This window comes from Cyprinodon tularosa, unplaced genomic scaffold, assembly GCF_016077235.1.
Source record: "Cyprinodon tularosa strain WSP-4 unplaced genomic scaffold, ASM1607723v1 ctg33, whole genome shotgun sequence".
In the NCBI taxonomy this organism is placed as follows: Eukaryota; Metazoa; Chordata; class Actinopteri; order Cyprinodontiformes; family Cyprinodontidae; genus Cyprinodon; species Cyprinodon tularosa.
The window spans coordinates 2,435,331-2,456,462 of NW_024039041.1; the positions used below are offsets into that span (position 1 = coordinate 2,435,331).

General features: G+C 38.5%; 2 protein-coding genes across 4 annotated transcripts; one reads left to right on the plus strand and one right to left on the minus strand.

Annotated features, from left to right (window-relative positions):
* Nucleotides 1–2,247: 2,247 nt before the first annotated feature.
* Nucleotides 2,248–7,556, minus strand: naa50 (N-alpha-acetyltransferase 50, NatE catalytic subunit). Of its 2 annotated transcripts, none has more exons than XM_038293749.1 (5): nt 7,360–7,556; nt 6,044–6,177; nt 4,186–4,305; nt 4,028–4,094; nt 2,248–3,598 (listed from the first exon to the last, which is right to left on the minus strand). In XM_038293749.1, the coding sequence occupies exons 1-5, from the start codon at nt 7,365–7,367 to the stop codon at nt 3,421–3,423; spliced, it is 507 nt and encodes a 168-aa protein (XP_038149677.1). In that variant the 5' UTR covers nt 7,368–7,556; the 3' UTR covers nt 2,248–3,420. The 2 variants fall into 2 exon arrangements, with proteins under 2 accessions (XP_038149677.1, XP_038149676.1); XM_038293748.1 differs by having other exon boundaries at nt 6,044–6,180; nt 7,360–7,555.
* A 1,320-nt stretch (nt 7,557–8,876) lies between these two features.
* atp6v1ab (ATPase H+ transporting V1 subunit Ab) lies at nt 8,877–20,628 on the plus strand. 2 transcript variants are annotated; one of them, XM_038293783.1, is made up of 15 exons: nt 8,877–9,023; nt 13,477–13,575; nt 14,745–14,873; nt 15,042–15,256; nt 15,329–15,466; nt 15,556–15,707; nt 15,796–15,958; nt 16,046–16,154; nt 17,414–17,536; nt 18,107–18,221; nt 19,216–19,279; nt 19,375–19,578; nt 19,661–19,755; nt 19,871–20,042; nt 20,156–20,628. In XM_038293783.1, exons 2-15 carry the CDS (start codon nt 13,494–13,496, stop codon nt 20,246–20,248), a joined length of 1,854 nt encoding a protein of 617 aa, XP_038149711.1. In that variant the 5' UTR covers nt 8,877–9,023; nt 13,477–13,493; the 3' UTR covers nt 20,249–20,628. The 2 variants fall into 2 exon arrangements, with proteins under 2 accessions (XP_038149711.1, XP_038149712.1); XM_038293784.1 differs by lacking the exon at nt 8,877–9,023 and adding an exon at nt 12,970–13,067.
* Nucleotides 20,629–21,132: the final 504 nt, after the last annotated feature.

Sequence of the window (21,132 nt, forward strand, 5' to 3'; positions counted from 1 at the left end):
TAGTGTAGATTGAACCTGAGGTTCTGGTGCTGATCCGCTTTCGGTCACCCCTCAGTATACATTGGTTATTGTCTGGCCACCCTTATAAACATTTTCTGGCTACGCCTCTGCTCAGTGGTCAAAGATAAATAATTTATTTTCTTTAGTTTTGGTTAAATGTTTTTTTTTTAATATACTTTTAACAGTGATATAAGTATAAAAAAAGTCCTGATAGAAGAATATTTTAAGCTGATATTTTTTTTTTACACTGTATAACTTTAGAAAGTTTAGTTACACCCTCCAAAGATGTGTATAATCAGTGTTTATTATGTCAGTTCAAAACAGTGGCTGCGGAGAGGGATGTCTGGGCCTCCCAATGAAGATGCTTCCCCCCGTGACCCGACCCCAAATAATCAGAAGAGGATGGATATTAAAAACCTAAAATGAGTATTATAATAGTATCATAAAGAATTGAACTTAAGATTTTACTTTTCAAGAAAAAATGTATGACATTTAAGTCAAATTCTATAAAAGATGTAGAAAGTTGAAGGACTCTTATTTCAGAATTCATAAAAGACAAAAGTGTTGTGTGACAAAAGTAAACAGTGCTTTGCAAAGTTATTTATTGCATTTTTCTTTTCAATTGATAAACCTTAAGGTAATTTTTTGGGGTTTTGTAATAGTAGGCAAGTAAAAAACACAAGGGTCGATGCATTCAACTGGTTTCCTTAGATAGAAAACTTTGAATCAGTTTGACTGTATGATCTGTTGAACTGTAAAGTGCCTTAAAGCTACAGTGTGTAACTTTTAGCGACATCTAGCGGTCAGACTGCAGCAACATGCAAAGATGTCTGCCTCCATGGCTGCGAGACCCGCTCCTATGCAATTATAAATAACGAATTCTAAGGCAACGCAAATATTAAGGTTAAGAGGCTGAGCTCGTAGATGATGATAAAATAACATAGTTATGTATAATATATTACATTTCTGACTGTATATCCCTGTAATTATTACACACTGTAGCTTTAAGATGATGTGTTGTGAATTCGCTCTATATAAATAAACTGAACTGAAAGCTGAAGGGTCAAGTCAAATAAAAAGACAAATATGACATTTGAATTATTAAAACAATTGAAAATCTAAAAGCCTATCATATATTTGCAGTTGACTCTCTCAAATCAATACCTTTTAGAACCAGCTTCAAGGATTTTGTCTTGCGTCTTTAGGTGTTTTGCATTTTTTGAAAGCAAGCTCACACTGTATAAAAACTAGAGTACAGTTGCAACATCAACTTTTAAATTTCAAAAATAAATCCATTGTAAATAATCTATTTAAAAAATGTAAAAAAGTTTCTGTAAGTTTTTTAGAAAAAAAAAAATTCTTAACTTTATGGTCAACAGCTGAGTCCATGTAGTTTGTGTAGGACGCTCCAATCTCTGGCCTGTTCTACGTTGAAGGACTCAAGACAACAAAAAAAGATGGTTTTTAGGAGCTAAGTGCTCTTATTGGACAATAATATATAACATCTCTAATATATGGAAGAGCAGAGCCTTCATGAAAGTTATCACACCTTAAATCCCCAGGAAATGAGTGTCATATTTACTGTTAAAGATATAGTGGAGGATGTTCTTTTTCCAGGTGGATGATCTATTTAGATTGTGGTCCTCCTAATTGTCAATCATTCTGGAGATGTTTACATAAGGCCGTCCTATCTGCTCATCCCCATTTTCACTTACCGGTGGCGAGTCCGACAGTGGAATGATTGCAAATCTTCTTTTGGAAGTAAGCTTGTATGAGTGATGCAAACAGCAACTTTTAAATAGAGCGTCACAAGAATGGGCTCATGCAGGCTCTTGTAAGCATTTAATAGAAATGCATGCAAGTAACTCTATAGTATATATATGTTTACGGTTTGGGTCTGTCTGAACTCCCTTCTAGCTTGTTTTTAAATAGATTTTTAACCACCTAGCAGGAGCATAGCTGCAATGGCTTTTATTCAGTGGTATCGAGTTAAAAAGGGACTGATTTAAATCCCACACTATTTTTTTAAAAATTTTGGGAAAAATATTAAAAACCATAATATTTCTTTCCACTTTAATATGAATTACTTTGTGTTGGTTTATCCAATGTGTTTACATGTTTTGTGTTAGTGTGACAGCTAAACATGTAAAAATGTAAGCAGTATATATGGTTTTGGTCTTACCTTTAGATTATTGTGAGTTGAAACTTATTTCCACAGCAGCTGAAATCAACCAAACCCAGACAACCTTTACTGCAAATAGTAATTCCTTTATTTAGATGTTAAAAAGTCTTACAATATAGAGCTCCAGAAAAGATAAAATTCTTCAAAGAAAGCAAAAACATGCGTATACTACAGTAGAGAGAACAACTCTCATTGCATGCAGAGGGGTCAGAGCTTCTTCTGGGTTAAACCGTCAGAACGGCATGAAAACCTCATATGGGTGCAATAACAAAAGCTTCCTGATGAAGTTATTTGAAAGGTCGCTACATAGGGAGCTAAAGGTGATTAAGAAATGAATACTTACCCACCTTAAGCAAATTATTCTCAAATTAAATCAATTTAAGCCAATCAATCTATATCAATACACCCCCTAAATATTCATGTGAGATTCCTGAACCACTTCAATACTGCAACTTCTCCTTCAGTTCCCCCACACACAAGATATTTCTCTCTGTTAATCGTAAACCCAGGGGAACCTCTGAACCGTTTGCCGTGTAAGACTGAAAAATAAAAATAACATTTCAGGGGAGTTAAATTAAAAAGAGGTTCTCTGGAAATTAAGAGTGGTGCCAACAAATTCGACCACAACCAAACTTTTCAGACTCCGTCGTGTCAGTACCGTGGGAAAACATTTCTGCTTCTCCCATTTGGACGCATCGACAAACTGGTCTCTCCAACTTCCCAGAAAGAAAATAGTCTTGTCTGTTCAATGGATCAGCTCCAGCTAACACTCCAAATTCACCAGCCAGGGGCATGGTCTTTCAAACTCTTCAAACTGCTTCCTTTTCCTCCAAAATATAGATATGTCCCCATAAGGTTTGGTCACCGCATAACAAACAACTCTAAAACAAATGGTAAGGTTTGAAAACAGAACACCAACCACCTCACCACACTCTCCCCGTCTGTTCAATGTAAGCTTTTTCACCTTGACAAACCAATTCGTTGGGTACAGAGCTTTCTGCCATTTTTCATATAACCAAATGTAATAAAGGGAACAATAAAATATGCAGAAGAAAAAAAAAACTTTGCAAAATAAATGCAGCATTTTTTTTATACTGGAAAACTGTTTTGTCTTTCTAGCGTCCTTTTGAAGAAACTGATGAATGTGTTGACCTTGGGCATCTGTCACAGTTCTGTTTCTGTGTGGATGGGCACATGTGCTTCTCTTCCCCCCCCCTCAAAAAAAAAGCTGTGTGCCCCTACTCTACTTTCTGAAGCTCTCCACTGGGTGGCGCACATGGGCTGCGCAGACTCTTCTGCAACACATGGGCATCTGCAGGTTCTATCCTCTTGTAGTAATTCTTTTTTGTCTCGATAATCTCAAAGCCAAACTTCTGGTAAAAGTCGATAGCTGACTCGTTACTGATCTGCACATGACTGTAGAATGAGAAAAAAGCCATTAGATCATTTGAAGGAACAGGCATAAAGATAAGTTCAATAAAGTTCTATTCTATTTTATAAGGATGTAGATTTACATCCCTGCTAAAAAGCAAACATTCTGACTCTGACTGTTCTTTTTAACCTACAAACTACATGAATTTTAGGACATCAGTTGCTTAAAGCATAAAACTAAAAAGTTTTAAGAAATGCATATGTACTTCTTACACCTTAATGCTTGTAAGCAATTGACAATGTCTGCAAGTGAAAAATCTAATTTGATCCTAAGACTGACTCACTTATATGAAAAGTAGTAAATAAACAAACCAACAACAACAAAATAATATACATTTAAATCACCTTTTTGAAAATCGTCTTTCAAAACTAACATGTCATACATTAAAAACAACTATTCCTGTAGACACTCACAGGTAAATGTTGTCAAAAGTGCCATCCTTCTCGCATATGTTTAGCACATGGTTCAGCATCTTTGTACCTAACATATATTTAAAAAACAAAAGTTTAAACTCATATACAGAGAAAATCAAATAGTACCACATTATTTACATACGAATGGAGCAGCTTACCGATTCCAAGTCTACGGTAGGGTGCTAGACAACCGAGTGTCATGATATACAGCCTCTTCTGGTTCTGAGAGTGATCCACTCTGCAGCACACAGCCCCCACTGCAATGTCATTGAAGTATGCTGCAAGACAAAATTAACTGGTTAACTTTACATCTTCACAATGTTTACTGAGTCTTAGGCAGTAGACAGTACAGAATCACGCTAAAGGCAGCTGACTGGACATTTATTCAGAAGAGGTAGTCTTTACAAGGGTCCACTGAGGTCATTGCTAAAAAGCTGGTTGTTCACCAAGTGCTGTATCCAAAAATGTTTTATAGGAAGAAGAGTGGAAGGAAAAGGTGTGGTAATAGAAGAAATACACCAATGTCAAGGGTTGCCACAACCTTAATAGGATCTTCAAGCAAAATCTGCAAATACTTTTTTAGGGCTGCTTCATGAGGAGTGGACTGAAGCTGAAGTCAAGATGAGGAACCATGCATATGGAAAAAAGTACTCTACCAGATATGGGGAGGAAAATAACTGGTATGTTGTTCAATGATCCACACGTCTGTTCAAAACAAACTCAATTCTGTTGTTCATTTGGTTCGCACAGTCTGGATGAAGAGAATCAACATTTTTGAAGTCAAAAGTGAAATTTGATGGACATAAAAGAAGATTTCAATTTCAGGCAAAATTTTAGAGTTGTTCACTTTTCCAAAGGTACTCTAAGCCAATTCATTGACAATTGTGTTACTGAGGCAAGGCAAGGCAAATTTATTTGTGTAGCACAATTCAGTACAAAGACAATGCAAAGTGCTTTACATGATTAAAATATAGGAAAATAAAACAGAATCAATGCAAGTAGGAAAAAATAAAATTAAATAAAAAATGCAGACACAAAAAAGAACATTAAAAACAGTTGGACTAAAGAAAAATAAAAAAAGTTGAACTAATGATGTTTCAGTTGAACTTTTTAACTAGAACAGTCGAAGGCAATCCTAAACAAATGTGTTTTTGGTCTTGATTTAAAGGAACTCAGGCTTTCCGCACTTTTACAGTTTTCTGGAAGCTTGTTCCAGATAAGTGGAGCATAGGAACTAAATGCTGCTTCTCCATGTTTAGTTCTGGTTCTAGATATGCAGAGCATTTTACATGATCTTTAGTTCACTATCATTCAAATTACAAGAAATAAAAGCTTGAAACACTTATAGTGGTATAGTGGAGGATTTTCGTGAATCTTTTAAAAGATGCACTGCTCCACTTAAAAAAAAAAAGAAAAAAAGAAATGCAAATACACAACCCTGTACCTGCTCCCAAGAGGGAACGCTGATTAAACAGCTGTGTGAAGCTGACACCCCACCTATGTCAAAAAAATCTGCTTCACGCAGCTCTATTAAACTCTATTATCAAGCAAGAACATGAAGGAGCCCATTTCTTCTTGTGCACGCTCTGTTTAAAAGTTGCTGTTTGCATCACTCATACAAGCTTACTTTCCAAAAGAAGATTTGCAATTTTTCCACTATGTCAGACTCCCCACCAGTAAGTGAAAATGGGAACAAGGACGAAGGACGGCCTTGCATAAATATATCACCAAAGCGAATGACAATTAGGAGGACCACTTATTTAGATGATCCACTCAGAAATAAAAGATCGTCCTCTATACCTTTATGATCCAAAATGCATATTCAGTAACAGATACATTTAATTAGCTGTTCAAGTGCATGGCAAAAACATTTATTTTAAGAATTCTTTACTCCTTTTATATAAGTTTTCTTTTTCATGGCACAGCCCCTTGAAGTTTTATTTTTCTTTAGTTTATTATTTATGTATGTCAATTTCGTTTAGATGCTATTAGCAAAAGCATTAAAACTCATCTTACCTAGCTTTGCAAGCTCTCCAACCTCCAGTACATCTTTGTAAAATTTGTCGTTGTAGCTGACAGGGAAGATGACTTGATTCAGACGTTTCAGCTGCTTAATGTTGTGAGGCGTAACATCCCCCAGCTCGATCCGGCTACTGGAACAAGAGCAAAACGGTTAAATAGCTGACAAGAGGGGCACCAATGTAGTAGGATTGTGTCTTACTTTGCTTTGCAGACCAACTCTGCAAGAGATACATTTACAAAAAGATGATTCAGCTCAGCTCATTTCATAATTGTGAGTACCTATGATTTTCTAAGAACCATACACCTAGCAGGATGCGGAATAATGAATAATAAAATACGAATAGAATTTTTTTTTTTGAGAATTGTATTTAAAACTCTTAAAGAAAGGAACAGCACACTGAGCTGCTGCTTTATGCGATGTCAACAGAAGCACATGTGGAATGGAGCTTTGGGTTTTAACTTGATTTACAACTAAACTGCAAGATAAGACATTGCAGATGACAAATTCCATCTTAATTGAGGTTAAATTGTTTAATGAGAAACATCTATGAAGAGTTAAAATCAAACTTGTTAGATTTATTTTAAGAGTAGGGGACCCTGAACTCTCTGCTTTATCTCTGTCAGAGTTCTTGTGTAGTATTTATAGGACCTCTGGACATCTAGAAAGGGCTCCTGATCACGTGTGTTATTCACAGGAATGTACAGTAAAAAAAAGTTATACTCTTCAGAGTCTAGCGTTATTTCTCCTTAACTTATATAAGATCTTGGCCACAAATAACACAATGAATGGCTATAAATAAAAACTTCATACCGCAGTTACTTTGACAGATCAAGTTACACTTAGGAAGCTGAAGTTGACCTAACATACCGACAAGTTTCAACTAAAATACGCAGACTATGTACACACATTTTTAATTATTTAGTTTCTGATTTGACAGAATACGTTATGATATTTCCATAATACTTAGAAATCATCCAATAATCAAGCACTGCCTTTTTAGCTTAGCTCTGTTTTTGAAGCTTTACTGACTCAGCCTCCCACTAGTAGCACTAACTGGTTAGCTTAGCATGTTAGCAATGCAAGTGAACCGAAAAGCGGCTTAAGATAAAAGAAAAAACACGACAAAAAATGTTTCATTAACTCTACAGTTGCCCATGTCCCCCACATTATAGACCTGAACAGAATCATTTTATCAGTTTGCTTCGTCGTTCCCCATGCCCGCCTCCCTTTTAAAGAAAAAAAAAAACAGGCATGAAAAACTTTGGTCGTGCTAAGCTACATATTCGGGGCTCAAAAAGCTTGGACTCACCCTTTCATTTTACACAAATAATATCCCTGTTTGAGATTAGCCTTGACGTAATGGTTGCTTAGGAGTAAATATCAAGAAATTGAAATGATACAGGGACAGGAATGCCTCCCGTTCTACCCTCCACATGTAGCGACGGTTGCCGTTAGCTTAGCCGCCACACGCTAGCACGGCAGCCTGTCAACCCTGAACCCATGGCGTCACCACGGGCTCTATGCCCTGAGTAATGTCTGTTAGGCTGATCCTTACTGAATAACATGTTACAATGAAACGGCGATAAACGAGGCTGTATAATACAAATATTAGCTAAAAGTGACTTGGGTGAAATATTAAACCTAGAGTTAGTATTCTTTTTTTGTTTAAGAGGTCCAACCAAAACAAGCCTACAAGTCTAAAACCAGGGTAAAGGCAAGATTTACAGGAATCAAGACACACAAAAAGGGAATATTAAAATATTTTATAACATTTAGAATAAAAAGGAAAACTTAGTTAAGAATTACAATGTCAAAATCGAGACTTTTAAGATCCCACATTTCTATTGTGGATTTTAAAATTATAACTTTAGAAATGAATTTATAGCATACTTTTTTGATCGATTTTGTATGCCTTAGTTATATTTTTGAACCTCGTTATTCTGACTTTGAAAATTCTAATTATAATGTATGATGTGAAACCATTTGAAGAAATTAGCATTTGCCCTTTAAAGCTACAGTGTGTAATTTTTAGCGACATCTAACGTCCAGACTGCAGACCGCAGCACATGAACATCGCCCCCCCACCGCTTCTCCCCCCCAACAGTACGGCGAGCGTTACGGGACAAAATGTCTTCCACGACGTTCGCATCACCTACCTTCTCAAGTGATGAGGTTTGTTTACATGGATAATTTTACAGATAGTATTCTCAGGCATAATACTGCCATCTATTGGTCAGTACCGTCTCAGTTCATCTCTCTTAACTTGCCGTAGTTACTTTCGAGCGTAATGGGCGATCTCGCAATCGCTAGTTTGTGGGCTCTGCGCTGCCGTAGCGCAAAGATGTCTGCCTCCATGGCTGCGAGACCCGCTCCTATGTAATTATAAATAACGAATTCTAAGGCAACGCAAATATTAAGGTTAAGAGGCTGAGCTCGTAGATGATGATAAATAACATAGTTATGTATAATATATTACATTTCTGACTGCATATCCCTGTAATTATTACACACTGTAGCTTTAAAACGTAACCTATTTGTTTTCCGTTCATGACCGAGCCAGCTAGATGATCCAGCTCATTAAATGAACTATCGTAATCAGCTTCTAAATAATGGAGTACTGTTTTGTCTCGGTAATATTTGTTGTTTTTCAAAACATTATGTATGGTAACTGTAGCATCAGAAAGGTACAAAATAAAAGACAAATGTGAGACAAAATGTACGTACATTTGTGAAGATATCAAGATTCCATGTGAATTGAGCCAAACATTCTGAATCCTAAAAAATATACGAAATTCCCACCGTTGGTACAGGGGGTGGATCCAAAATGGCGATAGTTACCAGGGCCTTGCAGTAAAAAAAAAAAAGAACGACGAGTGAATGAAGTCAGCTGACCTCCGCTTGCTGTCACGCACCGCACTAGCGAGCTTCTCTCCTTTGAGGCAAGACACTAAAAATCCTCTTCACGACCGGACGGTAAATATATTTATATTTATCTTCATTTCCTTGGGTTCGTCATTCAAAACAGAAAATGTTTCGGTGCGCGAGGCATTAAAATAAAACCGCATAGCTGTATCGAAAAAACGGTAGAGGCAGCATTTTTTTTAAACCAGGCCTAAAGAGGCATCCTGCTATTATTTTATATGAAACTGAATTATGGTTACAAACCTGCTTAATTCAGCTTTGCTGTTTAAATTCATCTCACATATCCTAATATTTTGATTCAAAACCTTCCTGACTGCTAAAGTCTGGATTAAATCTTATATTTAAGCTAGAAACACATCATCAGACGGTCACTGCTCTTTTTTAGGTATTAAAACTGCTTCTGTTTACATATGGGCTAGCTTAAAACATTTGCTTGCTTTTGAGTTAACATTATCATGTAAAATGTTCTGGGTGACCATATCACATATATGTAACATATGAAGCTAGTCCCTTGACTTCTGCATACGAAACAAACGTAAAACAACAAACTAAATTGATCTCTATTTGATGAACAAGAGGTTTCCTATGTAAAATCAGACATTGGGACACTTTCTCCCTCTTTTTTCAATCAGTTCTTATCCATCTTCTGTGGATCAGCTGCTGTCAGGTGGTAAAGCTTCCCCAGAGTTTCCACACAGCCTAAATTGTTGACTTCCCAGTTTAGTCTTTTTGCTCATTTTCCACTTCCTAAAAAGAGTGTGGAAAGGCAGTCATGTGCCAGAGTCATATGACCAAGTAGAGGTTAAAGTCTCAGTTCTTAGATCATGCACCTAAGGTTAGGAGAAAATAGTTTTATTTTGAAGTGTCGTATTACAATTCACATCATATTTATAAAATTGGTGAGGTGAGCAGTAAGCTGCTGTAGAAAGCTTATTATGAAGTCTGTGCCATTGCTTAAAAGGGCTTTAAACACAGACATTAGACTTTATCATATGCCCTGTAGTGATAATAAAGCTCAGCTACAAAGTGAATTTGAGTTTGAAAAATATTTTTTCAGAAGCAAGACCAAACCATAAGCAGTGATCAAACTTGGGTTATAATGTACTCATATATAGAGTTTTCAGCCACATGTTCTGGCTTGGATCCTCTTTTTTCTTCTTTGGGACTGCTTTAGTTCTTCATCTAAAAGTTAAATTTGAATTCCTCAAAGATTCCTGACATTTCTGTCAGCAGCACATTAGTGATCCAAATGTCCTTTCCAACTCATCCCATCCAACTTGGGTGGCCGGTAGCTAATTTTTTATGTTTATTAAGTCAGCTTAAGATCATTGAAGCTTTGTGACATGGTGGAAATAACCAGGATGGGTACGCCATAGTCAGAAAGGGGAAAGAAAACATGGTCAGCAATATTGGGTTTACTGAGTTTTTATTGATGAGTATTTAGTACTAAGGTGTGCCAACAAAACTTCCCCCACGATTGTTAAACTCACTTCTGCGTTCTGAGCCGACTGTAGTAACACCGTCTGTGGTCAAGCCATCTGCTTGTTCTCATCTGACAACCTTTTATTTTTTTTACTCCATTCCTTTATAAACTAAAGATAAGGTTGTGTGTGAAAGTCAGCATTTTGCTAACCTGGCACCATCAATCATCAGTCAAAATCATTTAAATCCCCTTTCTTTTCTCTTTTGATGTCCAATTTGAATTCCATCAAGCCTAGATATCTAAAAGCATTGATCTGATTTAATGTAGTTTTTTTTTATTGTGTGTGTGGATTAGGGTTGTCACCATACTAAACTTTTCAACTCGATACCGATACTAAGGAAAATATTCGATACTCGATACCATTTTCGATACCACAAGGATAAAATTTCAACAGAAAAATTTTGATTAATAATTAAAATACAATAAATAAATAAATACAATAAACAATAAGAACAACATTTTGAGGTTGTTTGCTGTGCACAGTATATAGCAAGCTTGAAAAAAAATTAACAAAATTAAAATTAAGTTTTCCTTACTTGGCTATGCTTTGCACACATAACAATGACGCTAGCCAAACCGGTTAAGAAACAAAAAGTAATTCTCAGCAGCTGCAACTGTTACAAAAAAAGTCTGAAACTGAAAAGTACACAATATTATTTAATCACACAGTGTTCAGAAAGTGCATTTTCCTCTATTCTGCACTTTAGATGAATGACTGATTAGGTGCGACTGGTACTCGATACTTTTGAAAATGAGTATTGTATCCGGATACAACATTTCAGTATCGATACTTTTTTGAGTATTGATACTTTTGACAACCCTAGTGTGGATTATTGCTGTCACCATTGCAATGATGTTTTTTATGTATGTTTGTATCTTCTTTTTGTGCTTTAGAAATTTTTTATGGTTGAGGAAAAAAAAACAGATCAGATGATAGAATAGAAAAAACTGATCAAATGATAGAATACGGTATGTTTACGCCGTTTCGTTTTAATTGAAGCAGATGCTGTAGTGATAGTTGAGAAGACAGAAGTTCTTCAAATTGTACACTAAGAGATCTTTTAACATCTTGACTGACTCTGACACGTATCCATAGATTTATCCAGGTTTATTCACTTCCATTTACACAAAATTCCCTTGACTCTCTATATTTCTCTATATTTATTTTTTTGGAGGCAGTTTGATTTAGACTGAAATACACTATATTGCCAAAAGTATTTGCTCACCCATCCAAATTATTGGAATCAGGTGTTCCAATCACTTCCATGGCCACAGGTGTATAAATTCAAGCACCTAGGCATGCAGACTGTTTTTACAAACATTTGTGAAAGAATGGGTCGCTCTCAGGAGCTCAGTGAATTCCAGCGTGGAACTGTGATAGGATGCCACCTGTGCAACAAATCCAGTCGTGAAATTTCCTCGCTCCTAAATATTCCACAGTCAACTGTCAGCTGTATTATAAGAAAATGGAAGTGTTTGGGAACGACAGCAACTCAGCCACGAAGTGGTAGGCCACGTAAACTGACGGAGCGGGGTCAGCGGATGCTGAAGCGCATAGTGCGAAGAGGTCGCCAACTTTCTGCAGAGTCAATCACTACAGACCTCCAAACTTCATGTAGCTCAAGAACAGTGCGCAGAGAGCTTCATGGAATGGGTTTCCATGGGCGAGCAGCTGCATCCAAGCCATACATCACCAAGTGCAATGCAAAGCGTCGGATGCGGTGGTGTAAAGCACGCCGCCACTGGACTCTAGAGCAGTGGAGACGCGTTCTCTGGAGTGACGAATCGCGCTTCTCCATCTGGCAATCTGATGGACGGGTCTGGGTTTGGCGGTTGCCAGGAGAACGGTACTTGTCTGACTGCATTGTGCCAAGTGTAAAGTTTGGTGGAGGGGGGATTATGGTGTGAGGTTGTTTTTCAGGAGCTGGGCTTGGCCCCTTAGTTCCAGTGAAAGGAACTCTGAATGCTTCAGCATACCAAGACATTTTGGACAATTCCATGCTCCCAACTTTGTGGGAACAGTTTGGAGCTGGCCCCTTCCTCTTCCAACATGACTGTGCACCAGTGCACAAAGCAAGGTCCATAAAGACATGGATGACACAGTCTGGTGTGGATGAACTTGACTGGCCTGCACAGAGTCCTGACCTCAACCCGATAGAACACCTTTGGGATGAATTAGAGCGGAGACTGAGAGCCAGGCCTTCTCGTCCAACATCAGTGTGCGACCTCACAAATGCGCTTCTGGAAGAATGGTCAAAAATTCCCATAAACACACTCCTAAACCTTGTGGACAGCCTTCCCAGAAGAGTTGAAGCTGTTCTAGCTGCAAAGGGTGGACCGACGTCATATTGAACCCTATGGATTAGGAACGGGATGTCACTTAAGCTCATATGTGAGTCAAGGCAGGTGAGCAAATACTTTTGGCAATATAGTGTATATCAGAGAAGCAGCGTCTCCCTAGCTTTGATTCTTGCAGTTCTCCTGTTTGTCTGTTGGGGGCGCTGCTTCACTCATTCCCAGATGGTTAGGAGCAGCCAGGCGTAAGCAGGAAGAGAGATGTGTACATCAGTAAGAAGGGCATAAAAGGACACAAGGAGAACAAGAAATAGCGGGTGCCTAAAGCTGCATTATCTTTATTATGTTTACCTTATTTAAGAAGAACGAATTAAAACATTGGGTTCTTTTTAAGCTGCTTTTTTTTTAAGTTAACAGTGGAGTCGGCTGCATTGGGGGATGGGTTTGTCACGACCGCTGACAGCTTGGGCTGCTGCTGCCTGAGCTGAACAGTTTGTGCAGCAAAGGATTTAACCACAAATGTTTTGCTATATTTGTTTAGGAAATTTTTATTCTCAGTGGATATATATGTATTTGGTCTTTTGAAAGCTGATTTATTCAGATGAATGGTGACATTAAAGGAGAAATATTCAGTATCTGTTTTAGCTTTTGTTGAATTAATTGAAATAAACAAATTAGTCATTGCATCTCAAATGTGTTCTTTTTTTTCTTTCTTTTTCTGGTCAGGATACTAACCAGTGAAGATGGACTTGTCCAAGCTGCCCAGAATCAGGGATGAGGAGCGAGAGAGCCAGTTTGGATATGTTCATGGCGTCTCTGGACCAGGTGGGCCACCACGAGCCTACATATTCACACCTGACTTTATCAGCATAAAATTTCAAATTAAACACTTCTTATTTGTTTTCATATACTACAAAAATTTTTCATATAAATAATTCATTTTTTCTTAACATTATTCAGTTCAGTTTATTTATATTCAAAACACGTTATCTCGAGCCACTTTATACAGAGACAATTCAACCAGATCATACAGTGAAATTAAAGTCTTCTATCTAAGGAAAAATAAGTGCGTTTTTTTTCTTAATTTGAGGAGGTAAGTGAAACACTTTACCTATGGAACAGGAAAATTTACACTTAAAATAAGAAAAAAAAAAAAAAAACAATAGCATTGTCTTATTTCAAGTGCAAAAAACTAATACCTACTACTACTCAAATTAAGGGTAAATGCACTTAATTTAAGAATTTTATACTTATTTCTAGGTTGTTTTTGCGTCTGTTGGTCCAGATCAGTTAAATTGAATGGAAACCATACATGGACATCAAAGTCTTGCTATATAACAGATGAGACTTATTACTTGGTAGCTCTGACTGCATGTTCCTGGTCTCACTGTTGGAAGCCCCTACCAGATGTAGCCCATAAAATGCTAACAGTGTTTCCCACAGGGCCTGGGGAAAACCTTAACTCAACCTTATGATTTTCTTTCCATCATTCTTCTGTTAAGGCCACATTTTGAAGAGAGTAACCAACTGTTGAGTAAAGTTTTCACACCTAAACTTTTAACCTCTGCAGCTCCTCCAGAGTTATTGTGAGCTGCTTCTCAGATTAATGCTCTTTGACCCTGAAAAAGTTGCTTAGTTTAGTTGCAGCTATTAGATCTTAATCAAACCGTGCAAGATCTGTCTCTTTGTCAGATATACAGTTGATTTAGCACAATTACTCAAAGGAAACCATTGAGGCTCCATTCCTTACTCATCCTCACCGGCTCTTTTTTTGACTGTTTGAAATCATATTTAAAAAAAAATGCATCAAAGTAAATTCATGAAACAAGCGAACCTCTGACATGTTATGTGTTTTTTGTCTTGGTTCTTGAATAATGCCATGTCATACTTCTAAAATTCAGTTTAGACTCCTTTTTTCTGAAAGGAAGTCATTTAATATATATTTCATATAAGGATATGATTTAATCGCAATTCTTTTTTACATTTTTCCCCAGTGGTGACAGCCACGGCCATGGCAGGAGCAGCCATGTATGAGCTTGTCCGTGTTGGTCACTGCGAGCTGGTGGGGGAGATCATCAGGCTGGAGGGAGACATGGCCACCATCCAGGTCTATGAGGAGACGTGTATCCTTATATTTTACAGGCATCCATCTAGTCTAGGGATGCACGACAAGAAAAGTAAAACCCAATTTTGCTGTCACAGCTATTTTAGTTTGGTTTAAATAGATTAGCTCTTTTTGGAGACGACCACTCTTTGTCATTCTCGGTGGGTTTTCCTGAGTGTGAATTCAGCCGGTGTGTCAGTGGGAGACCCCGTACTGCGGACAGGAAAGCCTCTCTCTGTCGAGTTGGGTCCAGGGATCATGGGGTCGATCTTTGATGGTATCCAGCGACCTTTAAAAGACATCAATGACATGACAAAAAGCATCTATATCCCCAGAGGAGTCAACATAGGTGCCCTCAACCGAGACCTGAAATGGGAGTTTTCCCCAAGCAAGAGCCTGCGGGTAAAGATTCTTCCGCATGTTCTTCAGCTAAGGCATCTGTGCTGTATTGATCTGCCATTTTGTTATAATTAGGTCGGCAGTCATATCACAGGAGGAGACATCTATGGAATGGTCTATGAGAACTCCCTCATTAAGCACAAAATAATGCTCCCCCCGAAGAACAGAGGTACAGTGACCTATGTGGCTCCACCTGGAAGCTATGACATCTCTGTAAGTTGGGCGCATCCAGTCCTAAGGGAGTTTTCACCAAGCATCCGTGGAGCTTTGCTTTGTTTCAAACTACTGTCTCGCTGTCTTAGGATGTGGTGATGGAGCTGGAGTTCGAGGGCGTGAAGGAGAAGTTTACCATGGTGCAGGTGTGGCCTGTCAGACAGGTAAGACCTGTCACAGAGAAGCTGCCTGCAAATCACCCACTGCTGACCGGACAGAGGGTACTGGACGCCCTTTTCCCGTAAGCTTCACATCCTCTCTCAGAGCTTTCCTTTTCAGATGTTTGGAAAAGATTCTCTTAACCCTTTTCCATTTTTTTTTGTGTTAAGATGTGTGCAAGGAGGAACCACAGCCATCCCAGGAGCCTTCGGCTGTGGAAAGACCGTCATCTCGCAGTCACTGTCCAAGTATTCTAACAGCGATGTCATCATCTACGTAGGCTGCGGGGAGCGTGGTAACGAGATGTCAGAAGTACTGCGAGACTTCCCAGAGGTGAGCTCAGGGGTTTTATCGTGTGTCAGGTTTTAAAGCAAGTAAAAGTCAAGCTGGATGTAACTGACGGCGCTGACCTATCACCAGCTAACGATGGAGGTGGATGGAAAGACGGAGAGCATCATGAAGAGAACAGCACTGGTGGCAAACACCTCCAACATGCCTGTAGCTGCCAGAGAGGCCTCTATTTACACAGGTGAAGCCAGAAATACCACTCACTCGTGAGAGTATTGATGTCCCTTTGAGCTCGCTGGTCGCACTCCAACCATAAACCTCAGTGTATTTAATGTTATAGACTTACATGAAGCAGATTGCAGAGGGGATGGAAATACCTAAACCTTTGATTTATTTCTAATTAAAAATCTAAAGTCTGGCCTGCATTTATATTCAGCCTATTTACTAGATCAAAGAACACAGCAGACGAGTTAGGGGCTTTAAACACCTCAAAGAGCGGATCTATGTTCATCATCTGAGAGTGATATAAATGTGGACTAACCGAGACATGGCTGTCCACCTCTGCAAACTGATTTAGGTAACCACCCATGATTATTTGATGCAAGAATTGCAATTATTTTTTGAAAGAAAGCCATCATACATTGATTTCAAAGTTTGTGTGTGTGGTGGTGCAGCATCATACTGTGGGAATGCTGTAACTTAGTGAGGATAGAGAAGCTAGTCACAGATAAAGTAACTATAGATCAGAGGTCACAGATTAGCGGACCGCGGTCCGGATCTGGACCCACCTGCTGGCTAATCCGGACCCATCCTGATTTAAAACATTTATAGATTACTGCATGTTGTCTGACGACAGTGTCTAACCCCATAATCCCACATTCTCCGTCTCCGCTCTGCCCCGCTCCGTTGCAGACCTCCTGCGCAAAGCCTATAGCCTCCGCTGTCCCTCCCGTCTTGCTCCGCTCCTACTTCCTCTAAGTACAAGGAGCGCATGGGCAACATTATTTCTAAATTCAGAAGCAAACATGCGGAAATGAACGCTTAATTTAAAATTAAATATTAAAAAAATTTCTTTTTTTTTCATTTAAAAAGCCAATGTATAACATGGATGCATAAAAATCTCATTTTATTTCAGTGTTAAATTCTGTATAAATAACAGACTATAATTAAAAAAGAGGTTCAGACCTTTACTGGTTGATGATTTCCTTTATTTGGACCCCACTGATTTTTAATTGGTTACCCCTGCTATAGAGGAAGAGTGGAGATATTTTTCTTATTTGTCAAATGTTTAAAAAAATTATAATTTATAGCTTTTTCCCTTTTGAAAATTTCATTCTAAGTTCTGTGAGTCTCCATAAATATGGGAAATTCGATGGTTGTAACATGACAAATTTCAGGTAGTTGTAATACTTTTGCTTGACACTTTAAATACCAAGAACCCTAATCATTGACTTTTATGTTTATAGTTCTTTTGAGCTCAGAATACATTTGTTTCTGCAGGGATCACATTGTCTGAGTACTTCAGAGACATGGGATACAACGTGAGCATGATGGCCGACTCCACCTCACGTTGGGCCGAAGCTCTCAGGGAGATTTCAGGGCGTTTAGCAGAAATGCCTGCTGGTAAGTTTTATAGTAAAGAAAAGATCTTGCTCTGTTTATATAATGAGGCACAACATGCCTCACAATCCTTCTAAAGTCTAAAGTCAGGGCAGCGTGCACAGAAGCAGGCTGAAAATACAACAGACTCTGCAAATGATTAACTTATATTTGACTGACATCTTCTCTTCCCTTGTGTTTGAGAGCTATGTTTCTATTAAAATGTGTTCTAGTTTTTTAAACGAGAAGCACCAGCTACCATTTCTGATTGCATGAATATCATCTTTCACTATTTCTCTGAATTTATGAAACAGTAAGTCTCACTTCCTCTCAGGGAAGATCTAAACTAAAGCCCAAGAATGCATCCCTGTAGAACCTGCTGTATAAAAGCATCACAAGGGGAAGAACTTCAGCTGTTTCAGTTTTTGGTCTCATATTGTTACACAATTTTAATTCTGACGCCTCTTGCTTTCGATTAATGAACAATTAAACCAACTGAGCTGTGATGCAGACAATGCTCCTTTTTATAGATCTTTATTTGGATCTAAATAAGAAAAGGAAAGGAAGATGATAACTGACTTTTCCCATCCTCAGACAGTGGATACCCGGCCTACCTGGGCGCCCGACTCGCCTCCTTCTACGAGCGTGCAGGGAGAGTGAAGTGTCTGGGCAACCCTGAGAGGGAAGGCAGTGTCAGCATTGTTGGAGCGTGAGTACACCTTTGTGTCACTAGAGGGAGACACAGATTTCCTGCACACTGGTGGGATTTTAATCTGTCTGTTTAGGGAGGATGAAAAAATAAGAGTATGAATATATATTTCCATTTCCCCATCCAATTATCTAAACGTTGGATCCCGCCTTCCCTCGTCCTTCTTTATCTTCTCTGACACCTTGTTTCATTCCTTATGATCCACCTTATAATCTTACCTCTGTCACAATTTTTGTCTTTGCTTCTTTACTTGTGTTTCTCCATCTTGCTGGTTCCTTTCTTCTTTTTTTTTTTTTTTTTTTTTTTTACTGTCTCGATCCAAATACCTTTTAAATTGTCCAGGATAGGAAAAGGAGGCTGGGACGGCTGTGCTTAATCCGAACAGGCATCAACCATGCACACATCATTAGATGATGGATGAGCATTTAAATGACGCTGGTCAAATTGGGAAAACAGCGTTCTGTAAAAGAAATACAAAAAACAAAGTTGTAGAAATTCAGCTAATGACTGAAGCTCTCCATTATAAAACTAAAAGAAGGTTTACATTAGCACGTGGCACGGAAATGTATTTGTGTTGAACCCTGTGAGGTGGGCTGTGCCTATACGTATTGTGGGAAATACACATATTCCTATGCACTGTCCTGCTTTCCTTCTGTTCTTGTATCCTGCATCAATTCTCTCCTTCCTTGCGTTCCCTTTCTTTCTGTCCTTTAGTATTTTTTTGTTTTTTTCTATTTTCTTTCTGTCTTGTTTTCCTTCTTTAATTCCTTTCTCACAGTTTCTGTTTTGCTGTCTTCACCATCTGTGTTCACTTCCTACAAAATCAGTATGATTTTTTTTTTCTTTATATTTTGCAGTAAACATTAATGAGCTCTGGGAAGTTGAGAATTGTTCTTTAAGATATAAAATGTGTAGGAGATTAGGGGACATTTTTTTATGTAGATGGTGACTTGTTGAACATGGTTGTTGAATTAGCCTTCTGCTGTGTTCTCAGTGTATCGCCTCCTGGTGGTGACTTCTCCGATCCTGTTACTTCAGCCACTCTTGGTATTGTGCAGGTAAGCAAATATACTGTCATCCAGTTGTGGACCTATGAAATAAGCCCTTCTGTCAGATGCAAAGGCTTCAAGTGATTAACACATCCCCTCCTCAGGTGTTCTGGGGTCTGGATAAGAAGCTTGCTCAGAGGAAGCACTTCCCGTCTGTCAACTGGCTGATCAGCTACAGCAAATACACTCGCGCTCTGGACGAATACTACGACAAGCACTTCCCAGAGTTTGTGCCGCTGCGTACCAAAGCAAAGGAAATCCTGCAGGAGGAAGAAGACCTTGCTGAGATCGTACAGCTTGTTGGAAAGGTACCAAAATATATTTTGTTTTTCACTTGTTTTGAGACTGATATAAATCAGCATGAATAAAAATGTAACTTCCCTTTGATAGGCCTCATTGGCAGAAACCGATAAAATCACGCTGGAAGTGGCCAAACTGCTTAAAGATGACTTCCTGCAGCAGAACGGTTACACTCCATATGACAGGTAGCATCACAGCTTGGGAACCTGCCACTGTTTTCGTATTTCTGTGATTTTAAAACTTTTCGATTTAATAACCTGAGCTGAATGTAGTTTAAGAAGCTTTTTCTGATGGCCTCAGGTTTTGCCCCTTCTACAAGACGGTGGGCATTCTGTCCAACACTATAGCTTTCTATGACATGGCCCGGCATGCGGTGGAGACCACAGCCCAGAGCGACAACAAGATCACCTGGGCCATGATCCGGGAGCACATGGGAGAGATCCTCTACAGGATTAGCTCTATGAAGTTCAAGGTGAATTTGGGTGAAAATTATCACTCTTGCATAAACTTGATTGAAAATGTTTGATTTTTAATTTATTTAATTTCAAAGTAGCAGCGTTTAATGAAGTGTCTGTGTGTTTACAGGACCCAGTTAAGGACGGTGAGGCCAAGATTAAGGCAGAATACGCTCAGCTGCTGGAGGACATGCAGAACGGCTTCCGCACGTTGGAAGAATAGGCTCACACCTCTCCTGTTCGATCCCTCCAACTCTCGACTCCTCCACCTCTGAACACATTCCACCTCCGTGTTTTCCCAGACATCATGTGCTTTCCCCCCCCCGTGATCCTCTGTGGGTGAACGTGCAAGTGTGTGAGTGTGTGTGAAATTACTTGTGGAGGTAAAAAGAGAAAGATGTACTGTATTCATTATTCGTCGCCTCATATAGGCATACTCTGGATCCTCTGCATGGTCGCTGACTCTGTGTGCGTGTGTGTACATTTTTACGTTTACAGCCTCTCTGTGTTGCCGTGTTGCTTCTCCTGAATATTGCTCTGTTATTGTATTGAAATTAAGACCATCTGTACAGAAGAGTATTGAATATAAATTTAAGAAAATCAGTCTATTTATTGCCAGCATTATTTTTTATTGTTGTTTTTTTTTTTTTTTTTTTAAGTTTTTATGGTTGTGTTTCAGGCTGTGTAGTGCTGTGTACTTTACTGCGTGGAAGTCCAACTGTTTCATCATATTACTCAAAGAATTAAATCATTGCTGAAAGAAAACCAAGTTGAGTGCTTTGTTAAACCCCACTGAGTGTAATCAGCAGTGATGTCAAAAGTACACACATTTGTTACTTAAGTAGAAGTATAGATACTGCAGTTTAAAAACACTCTGGTAAAAGTTGAAGTATCAGCTTGACCTCTTTACTCAAGTAAAAGGGAAGAAGTATGTGTTTCAAAAACTACTTAATGTATGAAGTATAAATTAACCTTTAAAAAAACAGCCAGATGCCACTAAATAAATAGAAAGCTTAATTTTTTGGCTATTTAGAAAAATTATTTCATAGGGCCAAGGATGAGGGAGGTCTCAGTCTCCTGATACGCTCTCGCCTGTGTCCGACCTTT

Coding starts and splice junctions, on each gene's coding strand:
- naa50 (XM_038293748.1), bottom strand. Junction 4,306..6,043: donor TGGAGAGCTTGCAAAGCTAG/GTAAGATGAGTT, acceptor TTTGTCTTGCAG/CATACTTCAATGACATTGCA. Junction 3,599..4,027: donor ACTTTTGACAACATTTACCT/GTGAGTGTCTAC, acceptor CTCATTCTACAG/TCATGTGCAGATCAGTAACG.
- atp6v1ab (XM_038293783.1), top strand. CDS start 13,494: ATGGACTTGTCCAAGCTGCCCAGAATCAGGGATGAGGAGCGAGAGAGC. Junction 15,257..15,328: donor CCCCAAGCAAGAGCCTGCGG/GTAAAGATTCTT, acceptor TGTTATAATTAG/GTCGGCAGTCATATCACAGG. Junction 15,959..16,045: donor TACTGCGAGACTTCCCAGAG/GTGAGCTCAGGG, acceptor ACCTATCACCAG/CTAACGATGGAGGTGGATGG.